This window comes from Rhinoderma darwinii, chromosome 1 (genome assembly GCF_050947455.1).
Source record: "Rhinoderma darwinii isolate aRhiDar2 chromosome 1, aRhiDar2.hap1, whole genome shotgun sequence".
Lineage (NCBI taxonomy): Eukaryota > Metazoa > Chordata > Amphibia > Anura > Rhinodermatidae > Rhinoderma > Rhinoderma darwinii.
The window spans coordinates 434,315,155-434,340,436 of record NC_134687.1 but is presented as its reverse complement, the minus strand read 5'-3'; the positions used below and the strand labels follow the sequence as shown (position 1 = coordinate 434,340,436).

Genomic DNA, 25,282 nt, shown 5'->3' with positions numbered 1-25,282 from the left:
TGTATGCATGACGTCATGTTTTTCTGTTAATTCTATTTCTCTCCCTGAGGAAGTGAACACTCTACCTGAGTTTGTTCAGGACTTCGCTGATGTTTTCTCTAAAGAGGCCTCCGAAGTGTTACCTCCTCATAGAGAATATGATTGTGCTATCGATTTGGTACCAGGAGCTAAGCTCCCTAAGGGCAGGATAATTTCAGTCTCTCTTTTCCCGAACGCGAAGCCATGAGAGAGTATATCCAGGAATGCCTGGCCAAGGGTTACATTCGCCCCTCTACTTCTCCGGTAGGTGCTGGCTTCTTCTTCGTAGGGAAGAAGGATGGTGGTCTTAGGCCGTGCATTGACTACCGGAACTTGAATAAGGTCACTGTAAGGAACCAGTACCACCTTCCTTTGAGTCCTGATCTCTTCAATCAGGTCCAGGGAGCCCAATGGTTCTCTAAGTTTGATCTACGGGGGGCTTATAACCTTATTCGCATCAAAGAGGGGGATGAGTGGAAGACTGCGTTTAACACGCCCGAAGGTCATTTCGAATACCTCGTCATGCCCTTTGGGTTGTGTAATGCTCCCGCGGTCTTCCAGAATTTCATAAATTAGATTTTAAGAGACTACCTGGGGGTATTTCTTGTAGTGTACCTTGATGACATACTTGTGTTTTCCAAGGACTGGTCCTCCCACATTGAGCATGTCAGGAAGGTGCTCCAGGCCCTTCGGGAAAACAGACTGTTTGCTAAGACCGAAAAATGTGTGTTTGGGGCGCAGGAGATACCATTTTTGGGTCAAATCCTCACTCCTCATGAATTCCGCATGGACCCCGGCAAGGTCCAGGCTGTGGCGGAATGGGTCCAACCTGCCTCCCTGAAGGCGTTACAGTGCTTCCTGGGGTTCGCTAATTATTACAGGAGATTTATTGCTAACTTCTCGGTCATCGCTAAGCCTCTTACGGATCTCACTCGCAAAGGTGCTGATCTCCTCCACTGGCCTCCTGAGGCTGTCCAGGCTTTTGAGGTCCTTAAGAAGTGCTTTATCTCGGCCCCAGTGCTGGTTCAGCCCAACCAAATGGAGCCATTCATCGTGGAGGTTGACGCCTCCGAGGTGGGAGTGGGTGCTGTCTTGTCCCAGGGTACCAGGTCCCTCACCCATCTCCGTCCCTGTGCCTACTTCTCCAGGAAGTTTTCGCCCACTGAGAGTAACTATGATATTGGCAACCGCGATCTCTTAGCCATTAAATGGGCATTTGAAGAGTGGCGCCACTTCCTGGAGGGGGCTAGGCACCAGGTAACGGTCCTTACCGACCACAAGAATCTGGTTTTCTTAGAATCTGCCCGGAGGCTAAACCCGATACAAGCTCGATGGGTGTTATTTTTTACCAGATTCAACTTTTTGGTCACCTATAGGGCTGGGTCTAAAAATATTAAGGCTGATGCACTGTCGCGTAGCTTCATGGCCAGCCCTCCTTCGGAGGAAGATCCTGCTTGTGTTTTGCCTCCAGGTATAATCATTTCCTCTATTGATTCTGATTTAGTCTCCGAAATTGAGGCTGATCAAGGTTCAGCTCCCGGGAACCTTCCTGAGAACAAGCTGTTGGTTCCCCTGCAATTCCGGCTAAGGGTACTTAGGGAAAATCATGACTCTGCACTATCTGGCCATCCAGGCATCCTGTGTACCAAGCACCTCATTGCCAGAAACTACTGGTGGCCTGGGTTGCTTAAAGACGTTAAGGCCTACGTCGCCGCTTGTGCAGTTTGTGCTAGGTTCAAGACTCCCAGGTCCCGACCAGCGGGCTTACTATGTTCTTTGCCCATTCCCCAGAGACCTTGGACCCATATCTCCATGGATTTTATCACCGATTTGCCTCCATCTCAAGGCAAGTCGGTGGTGTGGGTTGTAGTAGACCACTTCAGTAAGATGTGCCACTTTGTGCCCCTCAAGAAACTACCCAATGCTAAGACGTTAGCTACCTTGTTTGTCAAACACATCCTGCGTCTCCATGGTGTTCCTGTCAATATTGTTTCTGACAGAGGGGTACAATTTGTTTCATCGTTTTGGAGAGCCTTCTGTAAAAAGTTGGAGATTGATCTGTCCATCTCCTCGGCTTTCCATCCTGAAACGAATGGCCAAACTGAGAGGACTAATCAGTCTCTAGAACAATATTTAAGTTGTTTTATCTCTGACTGTCAACATGATTGGGTCTCATTCATTCCCCTCGCCGAATTTTCCCTTAACAACCGGGTCAGTAACTCGTCAGGGGTCTCCCCCTTTTTCTGTAATTTTGGGTTTAATCCACGGTTCTCCTCCATTTCACCTGGTAGTTCCAACAATCCCGAGGTAAAGGTCGTTCATCGGGAACTGTGCACAGTCTGGGCCCAGGTTCAGAAGAACCTAGAGGCGTCCCAGAGCATACAAAAGACTCAGGCAGATAGAAGACATTCTGCTAACCCCTTGTTTGTGGTCGGGGATCTGGTATGGCTATCTTCAAAAAATTTGCGCCTTAAAGTCCCGTCCAAGAAGTTTGCTCCCCGGTTTATAGGGCCGTACAAGGTCATTGAAGTCCTTAACCCTGTCTCCTTCCGACTGGAGTTGCCCCCGTCTTTTCGAGTACACAACGTGTTTCATGCCTCCCTCCTTAAACGCTGCTCCCCGTCCTTGGCTCCCTCGAGGAAACCTCCGGTCCATGTTCTCACCCCTGAGGGGGTAAAATTCGAGGTGGCCAAGATTGTGGACAGCAGGATGGTCCAAGGCTCCCTCCAGTACCTTGTCCATTGGAGAGGATACGGGCCTGAGGAGAGGACTTGGGTACCCGCCCGGGATGTTCACGCTGGGGTATTGCTCAGGAGGTTCCACCTTCGTTTCCCCAATAAACCAGGTCCACCTAGAAAGGGTCCGGTGGCCCCTCATAAAAGGGGGGGTACTGTAAAGGATCTGCCAGACACAGCTTCTGTGTTGACGCCCGTGGGTAATCAGTCTGCACCTGCTCCTATGTCTGTGAGACTGACCCCATCTTCCACCACTCAGGATGGCAGGCTTAGGAGTGGGAGAGCCTATCACAGCCTGGCCAGACGGAGCTAGCTCCCGCCCTCTGTCTATTTATACCTGCATTTCCTGTTCCTCCTTTGCCTGTGATTCTGCTCTGCTTGTTTCCTGGCTCTGCTGCTGCTGCTTGAACTACTGATCCTCTGCTTGTTATTGACCTTGGCTTACTGACCAATCTCCTGCTCAGCGTTTTGTACCTCGTACACTCCTGGTTTGACTCGGCTTGTTCACTACTTTCGTTGCTCACGGTGTCTCCGTGGGCATCTGCCCCGTTTCCCTTAGCTTCTGTGTACCCTTGTCTGTTTGTCTGTCGTGCACTTACTGAGCGTAGGGACCGTCGCCCAGTTGTACCCTGTCGCCTAGGATGTGTCGTTGCAAGTAGGCAGGGACTGAGTGGTGGGTAGATTAGGGCTCACCTGTCTGTCTCCCTACCCCGTCATTACATTTATTTAGTAAAAGTGTAAAAAAATAAATAAAAGTACACATATATGGTATCGCCACGACCGTAATGACTCAAGCAATAAAGTTAATATGTCATTTAAACCGCAAGGTGAACACTATAAAAAAACAACGCAAAAAACAGTGGCAATATTTTTTTCCATTTCACCCCAAAAATGTCATAATAAAAGTTAATCAATAAGTCAAAAGTGCAAAAGTCATAAAACATAAAAAAAATATACATATGTGGTATCGCCGTAATCGTACCGACCCATAGAATAAAGGTAACGTGTTATTTACCCCGCACAGTGAACAGCGTGAATTTAAAACGCATAGAACAATGGTGGAATTTCAGGGTTTTTATCTATTCCTCCCAAAAAAAGTTAATAAAAGTTAATAAAAAAATATGTACCCCAAAATTGTGCCATTAAAAAGTACAACTAATACCGCAAAAAACAAGTCCACATACATGTCGATGGAATAATAAAAAAGTTATAGCAATTTAAATGCGACTATAGAAAAACGAAAAAATTGCTTGGTCATTAGGGCCTAAAATAGGCTGGTTACTAAGGGGTTAAAGGCACAAAAAAAAAGATATTGCTAGAAAAGAATGCAACAGGATGTCAGTGAATGTCTGTACTGTTGGATTCTGTTCTCATTGACTTGTATTGTAAAAAATAAATAAAGCAGCATACGTCCAAAAACTTTAGTAGGCTGTGTTTTTCTGTCCTTTCAGAGAAAAGCATCCAGACGTATACTGTTTTTAATTGTAATTTTAAATTATTTTTTTTTATAATGGAAGTTAGTGGCAGCAGGATCCAACTATAAAGACATCCTATAGCATTCTTTTCTAGCAGTATATGTTTTTTGAGTAGGCACTACGTGTCAACTGTATGGCAAAACCATGATGTAAAACCTAGCCTAACACTGACTATTGATCTCTAAGCTTAAAGGGGTTTTCCAGCCAGTAAAAATTGATGGCCTATCCTCAGGATAGGCCATCAATAGCTGATGGGTTGGTGTCCGACTCCGGGGACTCCCGCCGATCAGCTGTTTTGAAGGGGGTGCAGCGCTTGTACGAGCGCTGTTTCCCCTTCATTTCTACTTGCTCACTTTGAATCTTCAACACGCATTTAGCGGCGATTAACAGGTATTGCAGCCTTTTCTCCCATTGGAGTGAATGGGAGAAAAGTGTATTGTGTATAGCACTATCTCCCTGATGTTTTTTTCTTTCCTGTCCCCCCCCACCATTCCAGAGATATGGCCCACTGTTGTGTTGGCTCCCTCTATATTAATTTGCTGTAGTTAGCCAACGGGGCGTAAATGACCCTCAAGCAACCTCTCGCCGATTGGTCAGCATCAGAGGAAGGAAAGCTAGCTCCACCCCGTTGGCTAACTATAGCAAATTAGCATATAGGGGGCCCACACAACAGTGGGCCATATCTCTGCAACAGGGGGGGGGGGTCCAGAAAAAACAAAACAGCGCTGGAATCAGGGAGACAGTGCTATTCAGGCCAGTTAACCAGTTCAACGTATATGACCTAGTGACAGGTCCTCTTTAAGTAACAGATGCCTGATGAAAACGCCAGTTCGGCGTTGAAACGCGTTGCATAGCAATAAATCATTTTACGTTTATCTGGCTCTTGGATCTTCATCCTGTCTACACCACGCAGCAGCGCCAACATAGATCCTAATTTTATTTCACTCTGCACTCATCATAATCAAGCGGTTACCTCGGCAACCGGCATCGGATCTGGCAGCAGCTAATTCGTGGATTTCTCCATTCAACTCCTCTAACCTCACGGTGAGCATTTATTATTTTTATTTCTCACCTACACCTTCTTTGATCCACACCAAGTGGCGCCGTGGCTTCTTGCCCTTTCTCTCTTTAAGTAACAGGAAACTTCATTGATCATTGCTATGACCAAATTCAGTGTAAAGTCAAAATATTATTTACTTACAAACACAGTGAGGAATTCTTGATGTCCAGATGGGGGTTCCTGTCTCTCGACTGTAGCATGTTAGAAGAGAACTTCCTTCAAGAACAAAGCCAGTGTTGCATGTGTACTGGATTGTGGTTCCCACCAAGAGGACTGGATCTGAAATAAGGCGAGTGGAGTGCTCCACCTCTCCAGGATCTGTGCAGTACATGACTGCAACACAAAGAGAAAGATGAATTTTGATTAATACACCTCCACATATATTATATACATAGACTGGGAAAGGGATAAATATAAAAATGTATGATCGGAAATTAGATACACATTAACTAATGAGTTTGTCTGGATATATGTAAACTAAAACTGTAAAAAGTACTTGTAAACTGACCTACATTCATTATAAACAAAAGTAGTAATCAAAGAGTCTCATTACTAATGATGTATTATAAATAATAACTACTAAAGAACTTTATAAAGCCAGCCCTACCATCTTTGGAGTGTTTTAAAGCATCTGGTCTGAAATGTCTATGTGAAAGTAAAATGTAGTATGAGGACTCGATAGGGCTGTGAAGCTACCAGTGTGGTTACTAAAAGTTTTCATATTAAAAAAAAAAAAAGGAATGGTTTAGCTAAGTGTTATATGCCAGGCATTCCCCCAAGTTGTAAATCTAAACCTTCATTAAGCTATAACCATAAATTTAGCCTAAAAAATGTTGCTGACCTAAAACTCTGAAACTTAAACACAGATCAATACTTAGCACAATTCAACTCACAAATTAATTTCTCAAATGTGATAATCTACCAAAAAGCCTATTTGTTGCAAGAGGAAGATTTTTTCTTTTGTTCTACTCTCTATAGTTTTATGCTATCTTTTGCCTTAATAAGTAAAGTTTTAATCCATCTTTGTAAAGTTTTAATCCATCTTTGAAGTGGTTTATATGACCCCATTTATCTTCAGTAGTTACATCTAGACATTAATGAAAGTTTTAAACACAAAAGATGCAATAGATAAACATAACGTAACATTTGTCTGTGGCAAATAGTAGGTAAGAGTCACGGAATTAATAGTATTTTTAAACTTTTTATTTTAGCATAGTTTATGTTAAATGTTACAATAACTTAAAAAACAACTTTTATCATTTACATTCTTATGAACAAATAGAGAAGAACACTTTTAAAGTAGGAGGCACTTTTGACAGGCACAATTACAAAGAGTTCAATAAAGAATTTGTAATTTATCACAAAAGTCACATGATATTTCACAATACAAATAATAAATTCTATTATATTGATGGAGCTGTCGGACAAGTCAAGAATTCCTTGGTCTTGCCAATCCAACCACTGTTTTTAATTATGATGATATCTTCAGAAAACTCCAAGTTAGCTGGTCTTTCTTATGGACATTCAGAGCGTCAGTTATTAGATTTCCAGTCCATTTTTCAACCGCAACATAAATGTGAGTATTTTTTTTAGCACATTGAAGATGATACTATGAAAAAAGTAAAGCATCCATAGCTGATGATGAAATGTTGATCCTCGTGAATCAAATCATGGCCTAGATGAGGACAGTCGCTGTTATACTAAGAAGGCTAAAATGGTTAGAGAATGGTCAAGTAATAACTCAATATCCAAAAATAATACAAGAAAATAGACAGTTCATATGAGACATAGTACTGGGAGTCTACAGCTTAAGAATATTGGAGATTGTCTTGTATTGTATATATGTCAGTGGGACTATATGAAACTGATAAAATCGGAAAAATGAATGCATTGATGGGGTTTTAGGGGATGTCAATCAGAAAAGTCATAAAAGTAGAAATAGCGTGGATCTGTTCACATTATGAATGTGATGTGCTTTCGATGTATAAGTCAGGCCCATAGACTTTATTTAGCCAAACATATGCCAAAAGAGTGTCTTTTTGGAGTATGTCTGACTGGTTTATGTCAGCATACTTTTTTTTTAAACTCTATTGAAAAATGCAGTCAATTACACTCTTCAACACAAGGCGATTTCTTTGCAATGTCATTTAATGGCAGATGTATGCAATATTTAGACAGATATTTGGCAGCACTTTCCTGAATATAGTGTGAACAGAGTCTGATCCAATTTTTGGATTGATGGGAGCTGGACCACACAACAAAACACTTTTTTACAGATTTGATTAATTTGTCAGTGGTTGTCATACAATACATGAGCTGGAAATCCTCTTTATTTCACATAAAATATTGCAGTAGGGTGCAGTTAATAGAATTTTGTCTGCACACAAGGCCTTGTCATAATTTAGGAGTATATACATTGGTAATAAGTTACACTTTGTATTCCGTACATACAATGCCACTGCCATTATTCCCTATTAATAATAATCTTATTTTATAAGCGGCTAAAAAAAAACATTTCCCTTATAATAACATTATGAATTACATGCTTGAGCCTAAACATATTAAAGTTCAGTTGGAAAAAAGGATCGTGACTAAAGTTTTTATTGTTGTAACAAATCTGTAGTTCTCTGCATGAATGTCAAAGCTGTCTAGAGAATGTATTGATTACATAATATTTAAGTCTCTACGTGACCTTTATGCCAAGATCTCACTAGGGTTCCAAGAGCGCATATTACTGATAGGTGTTCAAATGAATAATCGAAAGTGAATCTTCACCTTTGAGCACCAGCGCAAGAATAGATTTTATCTACATAATAAGTAGAATAACTTTTCTAAAACATTCCAATTCTTGCACTAAAGCTACGTTTCAGAATGTATTATAACCGAGAGATGCCCTCAGAATCATCCTAGTGGATAATGGAACCAAAGACTGTCCTTTGCAGAAGGTTTAGCTGAACTACTATAATGCAGAGATGTCCATTGCATTGCATTTTCGGAGGCTTAGTTTTTATTTAGAAATCGGAATACTGTTCAGTGCCTGGGCTTACAACTACAGTTCCTAGAAAGCAAATCACCTCTGTACACTGAACAAGCAGGAAACTTGGAAGTAATGAGCTCAGAATTGAGCTTAGTACCGAGCATAACATGATGGCCCCTGGAACAAAAGGTATACCTGCTTCCTTTAGGTAATAGAACATGATTTCACATTCTAGTATATATGATGACATCATGCAATATAGGATATCTATCTATCTATCTATCTATCTATCTATCTATCTATCTATCTATCTATCTATCTATCTATCTATCTATCTATCTATCTATCTATCTATCTATCTATCTATCTATCTATCTATCTATCATCTATACACATGACATCATCATACTGCAAGAAGCACAACTACAAGAAAAGTAAAGGAACTTATTAACAAAGTTACTCAACTTTAGACCCTGAACTGTAGATGAAATCTAAACGTGAACTATAAGCTGCCCAAAGCCGAATATATGCTGTAAGATTAAAGGAACGACACGTGTAATGAATGAAATGTTATAAATTAATTTTTCATTGTTCGGTAGGTGTTACAGGCTGTGCATCAAGAATAATAAACGTATTCACCTCATGCATACATTGCTCTGCAGTATCTCCATTCACCAGATTTCCTTTGCAAAAGAAGTTCTTTTAACAATAATATCAATAATGGCCTAGTAGTAATACTGCCATTCTGAACAATAGATTTATAATGAATATGAGTTATGTAACACTTCACTGCCCACATATCATTTGGTGACTTTCCCCCTATGAATTGACCAACCTCGCAGCCTGTTAATTATGTTCGGCTTTCCAACATGCCCCATTCATTTCTCCTATTTTACACTTCCATTCTCCTTCATCATTTCATTTTGTAAAAGTACATTTCATATTTGGCTTTTCATTGCTTCACCCCAAAGAACTGACAGTGTATGTATTGCAAGAACAGAATAATATATATATATATATATATATATATATATATATATATATATATATATATGTATATATATATATATATATATATATATATATTTATACATAATGTTTTTTTTAAGAACCATCAAATACAGTCACTACATCACAGTCATACATATTTGAATGACGGCTTTCATTGTAAAAATGCTCTATAACAAGTGGCATTCTACAAAAATTGAAGGCTTTGGGTGTACTTAAGACTTTTTACTTTGGACAACATTTCCTGCATAACAATATGTATCTCATTTTTACCAATATTGAGTGGACATTTCGTTAATTCCACTAGTCAACTTATCTTTATTTGTAGTGTTGGTTTCTAGGTGGCTACCCTGGCATGTTGCTGCATTTGAGGGTACGCCAGCCCAGGATTCTCATGAATTACCTCATGAACGGAGCCGTATGTATGCTTATTACATTGTATACTATTTTCAGATACACATATACAAATAAAATAACACGTCAACACCCAATGGCCACAATAAGACTGACATAAAATATATATTATTACTATTTCCTCTAAACCAGAGTTTCCAACCTTTTGTTCAGTAGCTTGAGAATCCCATTTAAATGTAATAGGTGGGTTTAAATAACATTTGGTATTAACGAAAAAATGATGCGATTGAAATAAAATAAATGTTGCCTGTAGTAACAATTTGCAACAAATTACTAAGAAAAGTTGGAGTGAAAAATGGGGCACAGTCTAGTGTGACAATCCTGGCCATAGCGCTATGTTCCTCTTAGATCATCCTGGCCAAGGAGCCAAATGACAATAATATGGTTCCTAACCCTTGTGTCAATAGTTAGTCAAACGGCTCTGACCATGGTGCCAAGTTTCAGTAATGCTATGACATTATTGATTCATTGGTGCACTATATCTTCAGATATTATATTATGTATCTTTAGCTACCAATATCTGATGAGCCACATGCAAGACCCCTTATGTGGCTCACAATCTACTTCTTGTGGAACGCTGCTTTAAAACATCACAAAAAAATTACGAAATTACTCCTGATGTCAGCTGTTCCCTCTAAGCTGGACAGTCTATAATAATATATAGAATTGCATAAATTGTAGTAAATTGTAGTGTTAGCTACTAGCAACGTCTTATAGGTTGTTAGTGCAGGCCAGAATTAGTGAAACGCTATATTTTCAATGTAACTCCTTCCTTTCTGCATTACTTAGCACAGAGGTACCACTGGGCACATAATGCAGCATGGCATCTACTTCATCTTTAACTATATTGTTAAATAGGTAAATAACAGCAATAAATCTTTACTGCTGTTTATTAAAGGGTAACTACATTTTCCTAAGCTTTTGACATGTCATAGTGACATGTCAGAAGCTTTGATCGGTCGGGGTCCGAGCACTGAGACTGCCACCGATCGCTGAAATGCAGTGGCAGAAGCGCTCGTGTGAGTGCTGTGCTGCTTAGTTTCTGATTGTCTTTTTCCGTAAAGCCGAGCAAGTGGTGTACGGGCTCAATAGAAAGTCTATGGGCCCATACACCAACTGCTCAGCTTTCCGAGGAAAGCCGATCAGAAACAAAGCCAACCGAGCGTTTCTGCTGCTTCGTTTTAGCGATCGGTGGGGGTCTTAGTGCTCGGACCGCATCGATCAAAACTTTTGACATGTCACTATGACATGTCAAAAGCTTTTTGAACGTCTAGTTACCCTTTAAAGAAAACGGTAGACACATTTCCTCCGTTTCTAATAACAAAAATATTTTCGCACTGCATTAAATGGGATGTTTTGAGCACAGCTTTGTGACGCTCATTAGACTTATTGGGAAAGATTTATCAGAACTGGTGCAAAGATAAAGTGGAATAGTTGCCCATAGCAACCAACCTGTTTCAAGGTCACATTTTTCAAGCCTTTTTAAAAATGAAAGAAGCAATCTGATTGGTTGCTAAGGCCAAACGACTTCACTTTTGCTTTGCACCAGTTTTGATAAACCTCCCCTAATGAATCTAAATTAAAAAAAATATTATTATGTGTCTTGTTTCCAAATGTGGTCAATAATGTATGATATTTCTAGTGCATCAGTACTTCTGCCCGCATCTACCTGTCTTTCGCTTCATATATTGTAACATTCATAATTGTCATTTTATTTTAATTCCCCGATCACCTTTACAAATGTAAATACATGACAAGCGCAACAGCAATGGTATTTTTAATGTGATAACTCCCAGAAAAGTTACTTGATGTCTTAAGATGAATATCAACTGCAGACGATTCAAGAAGGCCATGGAATAATCTAGAATGGAGTAATAAAACTGTTTGTGTCTTACTTTTTTCACAAAATGGGGGGTCGCTGCTCCAGCTCAGATCCCACTGGCAGGTTAAGGTTTCGCTTCCCACAATATCATATCCTGGGTCGCACTGGTAAGTAATTTTTGCTCCTCTGACAAGATCTGTGTGAGATGTGGTTTTCCATCCATTCTGGATTTCAGGAAGGTCTGAACATGAGTCATTTCTTGAGACTTCTAAAATATATGGTAAAAAATCTTGTTGGTTCTCTTACATCCATTTAGTATATTTATTTATATATATATATATATATATATAAGCAAACATTTTAACAACTGGTCTAATTCCACATGCGACTAGAAGACAGAAAATGTAGTGACGTAATGCACTTGTCAATAGCAGTTCAAGTCAAATCAGACATCAAGTATGATGATGGCTCCAAGCCGGAGGTACCTTGCGGATATTTGGCAGGCATTGTTAACCGGTTCAGGACCGGGCTATTTTGAGCCTTCAGGACCAGACACCGTTTAGCCATTTTTTAGCACACGTTAGTTAAACTGCTTTACGGCTTATAGTTTGAAAATAATAGTAAAAAAACATGCTTTTTTACTTTTCCGCTATTTTTTTCTGGGAATATTATAGTTTTAACCCCCAAAAAAACCCTATTATTTGTGATCGTCATTATCTACCGTAAATTTTCATATATTACATGTCTATTTTAGGGTAATTGGGTCAGGGTTAGCGTTACGACAATGGTTGGCGTGGGGAACTTTTTTATGTGCATTTATTATTTAATTTATTTCTTACTTTATTTTACTTTTATTTTTTTAAATCATTATGGCTTGTCCCCCAAAAGGACAGAAAAGAGCTTTGGGGGATTTTATTTGTTTATTTTTTCTTTTTTACCATGATTTTCCACAGCAGTCCCAGTTACAGGGGAAATCATCCGTGTTGTAGTGACTATTTTCACTAATAGGGCTATGCTGGGTCTAGTTAGACCCAACAGCAACCTTCCACTAACGGCATCCCGGCGATCATGTGACCAGTCACATGATCACCGGGACCAATAGAGGCAGCGGTGCTGCTTCCTCTATTCTATGCACAGTGGTCATTGAGCACTGTGTGCAAGAGATCAGAGAAGATAGAAGTTTCTTACCGCTTCTGTCTTCTCTCTCCAGGGTGCCTGGCAGTCACTGACTGCCAGGCACCCAATATTTAGCTTGCTCGGGCAGCCAGCTAAAGTCTGTGTCTTAGATTTACTATGGTGTGGGTTTTAAGGACCTCGACCGCCCACCGTATAAATATCCTGGGCGGTCTGGAACCAGTTACAGGGGCATGTGGCTGGCACTGTTATGCGAGAAGTGACTAGCACTGTAAAGGGGGGATGTGGCTTGCACTGATATGAGACATTTGAAGTAATAGAAACGGTACCATTCACATAGAGTTAGGCTGGGTTCACACGACCTATTTTCAGTCGTATACGAGGCGTTTTTTGCCTCGTTTTACGTCTGAAAATACGTCTCAAATACGTTGTCAAACATCTGCCCATTACTTTCTATGGGTATAACGCTGTATTGTTCCCACGACGCGTAATTTTACGCGTCGTACGGCAATTACGACGCGTAAAATTACGCCTCGTAAAAAGAAGTGCAGGACACTTCTTTGGACGTTTTTGGAGCTGTTTTCTCATAGACTCCAATGAAAACAGCTCCAAAAACGGCCGTAAAAAACGCAGCGAAAACATCGCGAAAAACGCCGCGAAAAATGCGAGTTGCTCAAAAAACGTCTGAAAATCAGGGGCTGTTTTCCCTTGAAAACAGCTCTGTATTTTCAGACGTTTTTGGTCACTATGTGTGCACATACCCTGAGAATGAAAGGAATGTATCCTTTATTCACTAAATATGTCTTTTAACATGATATAATATCTTATTTATATTGTTAGCAAATCCACCAGCAAGATTTACAGCAGTTTCCTGTTTGTTTTATGAAACAGTAGGTTAAAACCTTTTTACTTTTTCTCTTCTTCCTCTGTTACACTACATTTTGGAAGCTCAGCAGGCACTAAATTGGCACAATCTATACAAATAATGGGGCTGTATTGACAAACAGTAGTATCCTATCTCACAGAGCAGCAAGAAATAATAACTATGATACTGGCTGGGTGCTAAGAGCAGAAATGAAGTCTTTAACCCCTTAATGTCAGTATGCCACTAATGGCAGCAAGTATCAGTAACTAGGAATAACATAGTGTTGGTATAAAATGTAATACTTTCTCTAGAAAAAGCACAATAGCTCACTGCATTTCCCAGTTAATGTGTCATAGGTCACATGAGGTGAAGTGTTCTTAATAGACACCGAACTTACTCTGACGTGGCGCCAATCCAACACAGCAACGGATGTTGAGTATGAGAGCGTTTTTCGACAAGTCTTGTATTACTTTCATTCTATTCCCTCCTCCAGGCAATTCGGTAATATGGTTTTTCTTTTTCTTTTTATGTATTATATACCTAGTTGTGGAAAACCCTCCTAGATATATTTACTTTGTAATTACATTATGTGGTTCTCAGTATTATATGATAATCGATGTAGAGTGTCGACAACTACAAATAGCATTTTCAGAATCCAAGCAAAACAGTCGCCATTTTGGACATTGTCCTTGAGTGGTGGGAATATGCATTACAGTTAATTTTTTGGGCTGTGAGTTACAGCCTGTAGTTTACTGAAATGTGTTCAGTGAGAATGTTATACCTACTGTATATTGATGAGATGTTTTTTGTCTTTAAGCCATATGTATAACTTGGAGAGCGCTGACTCTGGTGATATTGTTATGTTTTATTATTTCTTATTATTTATTTTTGTTGTATATAATTATCTAATGAAGGTCTAATTTGACCGAAAACGTTCATAATATATGGATTGCCAAATAAAAAAATCCAAGTTTTTCATCAGGTACCTGAGTGCCGAGTTTTGCATTTATATCCACAGGATATACCATAAATGTCCGATAGATGTGGGTCCCACCTAGGGGACCCACACCTATCTTTAGAACAGGGCCCCCTGACCCCTGTCCTACCATCTCCTGCTGTCCCTGGTCCCCAGCCACTGAGGTGGCCAGGAGTACAGAAACAGTTGAGCTCACTGAGCTATGCTGTTACCTGTAAATCCCATAGAATTAAATATGAGTTACAGAAACAGCGTAGCACAGTGAACAATGCTGTTTCCGAAACTTGGGAGCTATGGAAACAGCATACATCCCATTCACTATAGGAGTTACGAAAACAGCGTAGTTTACGTACTTCCGGACACTTCGTATCTCAGAGGTCAGAGACCAGCATCAGCAGCAGGGGAGGATGAAAATCAAGGGGGCCCGTTCTAGAGAGGTGCGGGTCCAAGAGGTGGGACCAGCATCTATTGGATATTTATGGCATATCCTGTCAATTACCCTATAAGGATCTGGACGCACCCTTATAGGGTAATTAATAATGGGTATTCTAAACTAGACAACCTCTTTAAAAAGAAAAAACAATGCTCACCTATGTAATTTAAGATAAAACCTTGCCCCTTTCCAAAGATCATTCCAGCTGGATCAGAATGAAACTGAATGGAGAGGTCAGGAGAGGATGAGTAGAGCTTCTGAGGACTACTGCTTCCAACAAACTGTCCTAAAATCTTTGATGTAATTTCATCTCCATCATAAATAGTTAGGATGTCATTGTTACTCAAATTTAATCTGCAACACAAAGAAAATACATGTTATTAGTAATTATTGAAAAATTCCCCACTTTCAACACTCTGTAGGTCACCTGTTTGACATTAGATTGGTTTAACAGGGTTGTAATAGATTAGAAAAAAAACGTTGTGCTGTGTCTTGTATCGCAGATTATCTCATACAACTCCTTTAATATGTAGGTAGAGTAAAAGCAAGCACTTTACAGCACCAGGAAGACGTCAAATTAGACAAAAGGATAATTCATATGGAAAACAAATCCAATGAGGTAAAAGATTTGACAAACACATTTCAGATACTTTTGAGTCATGTCTATCACTCCTTAACTTATTTTGGGAAAAATCTGATTTATACTGCAGACTGATATGGGGAATAGCACGATGAGACTGCTGCCGAATTGCATTTCTCCCCTGCTGTTAGAGCAGTGCCAAGCCAAACTTGAGCTAAACAGCTGTCATGTGAGACAGATTTGTTGTTAGGTATATCCAATGTGGATGTCAGGCAGCACAACCCCAGCAATCAGTCTCAGCCTAAGGCCTTATTCACACGAACGTGTATTACGTCCGTGATGCACGCGTGATTTTCGGTGCTCGTTTTTTTCTTTTACAAGGAGCTATGGATGGGGACGAGCGCTCTTTACTACTATCATCCCCATACATTGTTATCATGTCGGCAGCACGTCTCCTTGTTTACACCGAGAGATGTGCTGCCGACAACGATAATATTTTAGGCTGCATAAACGATACGATCAGCCGATGAACGAGCGTTTGCTGATAGTTGCAATGATCTGGACTAGCGTTCTGTGAACGCTCCTTTGCCCGATAATTGGCCCTTGTAAAAGGGTCTTTAGATATCAGATCTTTTGCTCAAGCCAGAATTTCTATTGAACTGAGAACAGAGAATTGTTAAAGATGCTCTGTCACCAGTTTATAACTGCCGTATCTTCTACCTAATCTAATAGGCGCTTTAATGTAGATAAGGCTTCGTTCACATCTGCGTTGGGGTCCCGTTCTGACGTTCCATCTGAGGTTTCCGACAGAACGGGACCCTGAGCAGACACAAACTGAAACCGACGGAAACCAGAGGAGAAACCATTGATTTCATTGGTGACGTAGCCGGTGCCCGTGGTTTCAGTTTGTGTCTGTTTTGCATCAGACACGTCGTTTTGCCGGAAGCAATAGAGAAGTTCCGGTGCACAACAGACACATGGGCATCGGCTCCGTCACCATTGAAATCATTGGTGACGGAAACGGAAACCTCTGGTTTCCGTCTGTGTCAGTTTGTGTCTGCTCAGGGTCCCGTTCTGACGGAAACCTCTGACGGAACGTCAGAACGGGACCCCGACGCAGATGTGAATGAAGCCTTAGTAATGTGTTTTAAAAACGCTTATTTTTGTCAAAGTTATGAGCATTTTAAGTGTTATGCAAATTTGTTCTTAATGACCAAGTGGGCGTTTTTTTCCTTTCACAAAGTGGGCGTAGTAAAGAGAAGTGGATGATGCTGACCAATCAGAGTCATACACTCCTCTTCATTCATGTTCAGCTGTACTCACAGCACAGCGTGATCTCACGAGATCACGCTGTGCTGTCACTTACTCCTACGGTAACTTAACTTATCTACATTAAAGCGCCTATTAGATTAGGTAGAAGATAGGGAAGTTATAAACTGGTGACAGAGCCTCTTTAAAGGGATTTTCCAAGGAGGGACATTTATGACATATCCACAGGATGTAATATACCGTATTTTTCGGACTATAAGACGTAGTTTATAGCAAGAATAAATCTTGCTAAAAAGTCTCTGTGTCTTATAGTCGGCAGTCAAGGGACCCTGCAGCCTCAGGCCCCCTGATCGCTCCTTACTTAACCCCTTCCCGACCCGTGATGTGGCGGAACACCATGGAGCGGGGAGGGGATGATGTATGGAGCGTGTTCACGTTCTAAGCCCGCTCCATATACAGCAGATGTCAGCTGTATTTTACAGCTGACACGCTGCCCTAATGGCCAGGAAAAGCGTTGGCGCTGTTCCTGGCCATTTAACTAGTTATGCTGCGGTCACTAGCGACCGCAGCTTTTATAGTGGTTTTCCCATCAAGAACATTTATGTCATATCCACAGGATATGTCATAAATGTCAGATAGATGTGGGTCCCACCTCTGGGACCCGCACCTATCTCTAGAACGGGGCCCCCTAAACCCCGTTCTATCTTACCCAGCTCCGCTGTCTCCCGGGCACTTCCTTGTTACATGGTCGAGTTACTTAAACAGCGTAGCTCGCTGATCTACGCTGTTTCCATACCTCCCATAGAACTGAATACTAGTTACGGAAACAGAGTAGCATGCTATGCTGCTTCTGTAACTACCATTCACTACTATGGGAGTTGCGGAAACAGCGTAGCTCAGCGACTTATGCTGTTTCCGTAACTCATACATATACTGCAGTGTATTGTACCAGCGATCTAATGATTACTGGTTCAAGTCCACTAGGGGAACTAATAAAATGTGTAAAAAAAAGGTTAGATACATTTTCAGGGGTGTATAATTTTTTAAAACTTAAAAAAAAACCTTTCCCCATTTTCCCCCAAGCACAATGTAAAAATAAAAAAAATAACAAAATTTGCTGCGTCTGTAAAAGTCCGAAACTATTACAATATAGCATTATTTGACTCACACAGTGAGCGGCGTAAAAAAAATGTAATTAAGAACCCCAGAATCAATGTTTTTTGGTCACCATAGCGCGAAAAAGAATGAAATAAAAAGTGATCAAAAAATCGTATGTACCAAAAAAATGGCTCTAATAAAAACTACAGCTCGTCCTGCAAAAAATAAGCCCTCACACCTCTCAAACGATGAAAAAATATACGTTATGGCTCTCAGAATATGGTGAAACCGAACAAATTATTTTTTCAACCAATAGTTTTTTCTTTATAAAAGAAGTAAAATATGATTATTTTTCCCCATTTTCTGTTGTCTAAAAGCTGGGTGTGTCTTATAGTCAGGTGCGTCTTATAGTCCGAAAAATAGGAGAAATAACAGAGGAACGGCAGAATGTAGCGTTCCATGAAAGGGTACTCCAGAATTGATATTTTATGGGGAATAGAATTATTTATTAAAACAGACATGTCAGGGGAGGTATCCTTTAAATGCCAGCACAGTCTATGATTTGCAGTACACTTTTAGCCTTTGCCTTATGTGGTATACAGTTCAATCTTTTGGCTGAATGTTGGTTGCAGAACATGTGAATATGAAAAAGATTAAGCACTCAGGACTAGCATAATAAAATTAAGTTCCAAATCCCTAAATCTCCGGTAGATATAGCAGCCTATTCTTTAGTTCCCAGACCTTCTGAAAAGGAACAAGTAATAACATTTTAATCATAACATCTTACAGAAAGAAATTATAAAACTCAAGAATCAACTGAGTAACAGCGTTTGGTTATTTATGTGACTCTGTTTATTATGCTTTTTTGCACAGTTGTATAATTGTTAATTATTCCATTAGAATTCAGTGAGAGATTTATATTCTCATTTCTGAAATTCTAGGACAGGAATAAAAATAAAAGTAAAATGTAATATGCTGAAAGATAAATATTTCCAGGATTGAATAAATTCATGACTGTAGCTTGGTCTGGAATAATGATGAGGGTTTATTATGGAAATAACCTTATCCTTTTAACTTTTATAGTATAAAATGTGTATCTGGTGTTGATACAGTATTTGTATCTATTACAAAAATGTTTTTTTTCTATAGATGCAGGACTTCATGTGTAACCTTCTTTTAGGAATGAATGTCATTGAAATGCTGTGAAAACAAAATGGAAAACAGTTTTTGCTTTAGATTGGTATTTCCTAAAATAAGAGGCGCTAAGCCTGGTAACAGGTGTTTGGTTTCTGGACAGGTTTACTGGGCTTATCTGAAACGGATGAATATTTTCTGCTTTTCACTGAGAGTAGGCGGGCAATAGAGATACTGGATTCCTTTTAACCAATCATACCTTTATTTTTAAACACAAGAATAAAGTATATATTCACTTCTCGTACATTTATGGCATATCCACAGAATATATCCAGATAACCCAGCTCTGATTGGGTTTTTCTGTAAGGCTGGGTTCACACAACCTATTTTCAGACGTAAACGAGGCGTATTATGCCTCGTTTTACGTCTGAAAATAGGGCTACAATACGTCGGCAAACATCTGCCCATTCATTTGAATGGGTTTGCCGACGTACTGTGCAGACAACCTGTCATTTACGCGTCGTCGTTTGACAGCTGTCAAACGACGACGCGTAAAAATACAGCCTCGTCAAAAGAAGTGCAGGACACTTCTTTCAGACGTAATTTGAGCCGTACTTCATTGAACTCAATGAAGCACAGCTCAAGATTTACGGCTGTCAGAGAAGCCTCGCAAAATGCGAGGAGGAGGAATTACGGCTGAAACGAGGCAGCTGTTTTCTCCTGAAAACAGTCTGTCTTTTCAGCCGTAAAAGCCTCTCATCGTGTGCACATACCCTTACTCCCACAGAACAGAATGGAAAGTGCCAAGTGCATGTGTGGCCACCTCTCCAATTAGACCCCGTCTGGAATTAGTCCCTGCCTCACCAGGCAAAATCGGAGTCCAGTGACCCCCGTTCTCGATGTAGGTGCGGGTGCTAGAGCTGGGACCTGCATCTATCAGACATTTATGGCATATTCTTTTGATATGCTATATATGTCTAAGATGGGAGTAACCCTTTGATACTGCACATATTTTGGGCCTAAATGACCATACAATTTTTAGAGATGTTCTGCTTGTGCTGTTAAACGGACCTAACTTTTTTTATTTTTTATGCTATTAAAGTATTTTTTCATAATTTTTTTATACAATTATTTCAATATTAGTGTGTGACAGAGTAAAAACAATTACTTTTTGACGTATAAACAAATTTTTTCTATAACATAGAGGAAAGTGAAATGTAATTTATATTTGTGTCTGATATTGTTTATGTTGATTTATACCATAACTTAGTTAGTGGAATTGTGTCGGGGTTATGGCTTCGGACATGTTGGCAGGATGTTATATATATATATATATATATATATATATATATATATACACTGTATATATATATCATATATATATTTGGCAAGGACGTGGTGTCCGAGGCACAGTCGGCTTCGCCCACAGCCCGACCTGCAAGAAGCCTGTGAGGAAGGAGATGTGAGTGCTCTGTCTGTCTGTTGTTTGTGCCTCTATTTGTCTGTGTGTCTCTGTGTTTATGTGTGTATAAGTTCCAGTAGGTGTGTATGTGTATTTGTGTGCCTAAGTGCCTATACATGTATCTGTACAGTGGCGTAGCTATAGGGGTCGCAATGGTCGCAGTCACGCCCGCGCCCCCATACAGTATAATGCCCCACATTGGATAGCTGAGTGGGGCATTATACTGTATGGAGGCAATATACTGTATGAGACAGCTATGGGGGGCATTTTACTGTATGGGGCAGCTATAGGGGGGCATTATACTGTACGGGGCATTATACTGTATGTGGCAGCTATGGAGGGCATTATACTGTATAGGGGCATTATACTGTATGGGACAGCTATGGGGGGCATTGTACTGTATGGGGAAGCTATAGGGGGCATTATACTGTATGGGGGCATTATACTGTATGCGGAAGTTATGGAGGGCATTATACTGTATGGGGGGCATTATACTGTATGGGACAGCTATGGGGGCATTATACTGTATGGGACAGCTATGGGAGGCTTTATACTGTATGGTGCATTATACTGTATGTGGCAGCTATGGGAGGCATTATACTGTGTGGGGCATTACACTGCATGAGACAGCTATGATGGACATTATACTGTGTGGGGCATTATAGTGTATAGGACAGCTATGGAGGGCATTATACTGGGTGGGGCATTATACTGTATGGGACAGCTATGGTGGGCATTATACTGTGTGGGGCATTATATTGTATGGGACAGCTATGGGGGCATTATACTGTATGTGGGGTGTTATACTGTATGTGGCAGCGTTGGGGGGTATTACACTGTATGGAACATTATAGTGTATGGGGGCAGCTATGGGGGCATTATACTGTATGGGGGCATTATACTGTATGGGACAGCTATAGTGGCATTATACTGTATGGGGGGCATTATACTGTATGGGGCAACTATGGGGGGCTTTATACTGTATGGGGCATTATACTCTATGTGGCAGCTATGGCAGGCATTATACTGTGTGGGGCATTACACTGCATGGGACAGCTATGATGGACATTATACTGTGTGGGGCATTATAGTGTATAGGACAGCTATGGAGGGCATTATACTGGGTGGGGCATTATACTGTAAGGGACAGCTATGGTGGGCATTATACTGTGTGGGGCATTATATTGTATGGGACAACTATGGGGGCATTATACTGTATGTGGGGTGTTATACTGTATGTGGCAGCGTTGGGGGGTATTACACTGTATGGAACATTATATTGTATGGGAGCAGCTATGGGGGGCATTATACTGTATGGGGGGCATTATACTGTATGGGGCAGCTGTGGGGGAATTAGACTGTATGGGACATTATAGTGTATGACGTAGCTATGGGGGGCCTTATACTGTATGGGGGCATTATATTGTATGGAGTGCATTATACTGTATGGGGCAGCTATGGGTAGCAATATACTGTGGGGGCAGCTATGGGGGCATTATACTGTGAGGGCAGCTATGGCCGGCATTATACTGTGTGGGGGCATCTATAGGGGTATTATACTGTGTGGGCAGTAATGGGGGGCATTATACTTTGTGTAGGCAGATATGGGGGACATTATACTGTGTGGGGGCCGCTATGGGACATTATACTGTGGGGTCAGCTTTGGGGAGCATTATACTAGAGAGGCATTCATGGGATTTTTTTGGGCAAGGCAGCTGGGCATAGGCGTGCGCAGGGGTCCGGCTGCTTTTGGAAGGGGGGTCCAAGCTGAATTCTTGCACCAGAGCCCATGAGCCTTTAGCTACGTCCCTGTATCTGTATGTGTAGATATTTCGGTGTGTGCATCTACTACATTATCTGTACTGAGTTATCACTGTATATTATCTGTGGTGTTACATAGGACTGCAAGTAAAATCTACATTATCTGTACTCAGAGTTATCACTGTGTTATCTGTGGTGTTACATAGGACTGCAGGTAACACTACATTATCTGTACTCAGAGTTATGACTGTGTTATTTGTGGTGTTACAAAGGACTGCATGTAACATCTACTACATTATCTGTACTCAGAGAGTTATCACTGTCTTTTTTTTTTTTTATTATTATTATTTTTTTATTCTTTTACAAAAACAAACAATCCAAAAAGGTAACACTCAAGGACATCAACATATCTGTGGTAGGCATCCACACAGAGACCCACCCTTTGTCAGCACGCCTCACACCAAAACGACTCAACCAAAAAGAAAAAATAAACAAATAAAAAAATAATAATAAAAAAATAGAAAAGTAAGGAAAAAGAAAACGAGGAGAGAGAAAGTAAATAAATAAAAAAATAAAATAAATAAATAAAACAAAGAGAATAAGGAGTTGATATTACTCCCTCTCACAACCCTCAAAAACCTTCTCACAGCCCATCCCATGGACTACCATAGAGAATATCCCCTAAATAGACTTGGGTCTGTCACCCATGTGTCCCATCTCTGGTTAAAGGTGTCCTTCTTAGTTTTGTTTTCGATCCCAACTCCATACTCCTATCTCAGGTATATATTCACTTTATCTCTGACTTCCATAATTTTTGGTATATTAGGGGATTTCCAACCATATAAGATTAAAATTTGGCTCATATAGCCCAATTAGACATATGTACAGGCTCAGACAAGCGGTCAGGGATAGGAGACGGTCTATTGAAATTTCTATTTGCAGACCAGAATCTCCTCTTATATTATACAGCCCTGAAAGCCACTTGCTGAAAATGATTGTTCCAGCCCAACAGGCTCAAAGCATATGGTCAAAGAGAAAGGGTCAATCAACAGTCCTGTTAGCAGACCGATATCTCCTTTAATATAATCCAGCTCTAAGACCACTTGCTGAACAATTGATTCCAACCCTACGCGTTTCAATATCACTATTGAATGTGATAAATCATCAGGGATTGTTTAAAATTGTGTGCCGGTTAGCACGATTTTGTGCAGATGTTATTCCTCCCGGCTCGTGCACGACTCTAATGCAAATGGCCGCACACGAGCCGGCGAGGCTGGGAGCATATAAAGGGCTAGAGCCCTCCCCCTCCACTGACGAGGCTGCCGACCCACCGCCAATCCCGAACAGACACGTCATGAAGTGACGTATCCGGATTGCGGCAAGCCTCCTTACAGCCTGACCAATCAGGGTGAAGTAGGACGACATAGCGTCCCTAGTAACCCTGGAGATCTGAAGCGGATATACATACATGCTGGGGACGAATGATACAACGGGTAAATATACACTAATCAATGCTAAATACGAGTCTCAAACCACAACAATGGTCAGTGACTTAAACACCGTTGCTTATCAGATTAAACCTTAGGAATGCAGGCAAACAGCCACTCATACAGAATAGAGGTACTAGACCTCTTAGCATAAGGTCGTATTGTAGATAAATAGTACTGAGGGCCGATGGTATAGGAAAAATTTGTAAAGCCCCGACTGAAAGTGGGACTCTAAATCGGAGCATAGAGACCGCATAATAAACGCATATAAACTGCACCTCTACTGTAGATGGTATAAACGATAAGGGATATAGGGTTCCTAATTAAAGGAAACACGCATAGGAGATCTGTTCATTTAAACCCGAGGTTTGAGACTCGTATTTAGCATTGATTAGTGTATATTTACCCGTTGTATCGTTCGTCCCCAGCATGTATGTATATCCGCTTCAGATCTCCAGGGTTACTAGGGACGCTATGTCGTCCTACTTCACCCTGATTGGCCAGGCTGTAAGGAGGCTCGCCGCAATCCGGATACGTCACTTCGTGACGTGTCTGTTCGGGATTGGCGGTGGGTCGGCAGCCTCGTCAGTGGAGGGGGAGGGCTCTAGCCCTTCATATGCTCCCAGCCTCGCCGGCTCGTGTGCGGCCATTTGCATTAGAGTCGTGCACGAGCCGGGAGGAATAACGTCTGCACAAAATCGTGCTAACCGGCACACAATTTTAAACAATCCCTGATGATTTATCACATTCAATAGTGATATTGAAACGCGTAGGGTTGGAATCAATTGTTCAGCAAGTGGTCTTAGAGCTGGATTATATAAAAAGGAGATATCGGTCTGCTAACAGGACTGTTGATTGACCCTTTCTCTTTGACCACATGCTTTGAACCTATTGGGCTGGAACAATCATTTTCAGCAAGTGGCTTTCAGGGCTGTATAATATAAGAGGAGATTCTGGTCTGCAAATAGAAATTTCAATAGACCGTCTCCTATCCCTGACCGCTTGTCTGAGCCTGTACATATGTCTAATTGGGCTATATGAGCCAAATTTTAATACTCTATTAATAAAATCAACTTTTAATCGTTCTAATCAGGCAGTAAATTTACTAATCAAGTGAACGAAATATCAATACAATTAGTAATGAACTTTACCATATAAGATTAAGCTTCGGTCAGCATCTAAGATTCGTGAGATCACCCATCTGGCCTCCTTATTCACCTTTTCCAGATTTACATTCAACAAGGCAGTTTCGGGGCTCGGAGTTATCAACTGTGATGTAGCCATCTGTATCAGGTCAAAGACCTCTGCCCAGAATTGCTTGATTCTGTCACACTTCCACCACATGTGGAGCAAATCCCCCACCTCACCACATCCTCTCCAACAATGATTTGTGTTCCGGGGATCAAATTTTGCTATCTTTGTTGGATGGAATTGAAGCCTCATCTGTATTTTCTTAGCAAACTCCACCTGATTATACAGGATGAGTGTTCCAAAGGCCATTGTATTGCCTTTTCCCACAGAGACATCAAACATTTGGATTCAAGATCTTTTTCCCACTCTTGCATATATTTGAA

At 40.7% G+C, this 25,282-nt stretch overlaps 1 protein-coding gene across 1 annotated transcript in view; it reads right to left on the bottom strand.

The window, feature by feature from the left end:
• The window catches only part of SEZ6L (seizure related 6 homolog like), a 546,424-nt gene that overhangs the window by 59,689 nt on the left and 461,453 nt on the right, over window positions 1–25,282 (bottom strand). Inside the window, exons 11-13 of the mRNA XM_075830799.1 lie at window positions 15,075–15,271; window positions 11,583–11,777; window positions 5,430–5,621 (exon numbers count right to left, since the gene is read on the bottom strand). Of these exons, the coding sequence (XP_075686914.1) occupies window positions 5,430–5,621; window positions 11,583–11,777; window positions 15,075–15,271 (584 nt within the window). The remainder of the gene's footprint in view (window positions 1–5,429; window positions 5,622–11,582; window positions 11,778–15,074; window positions 15,272–25,282) is intronic.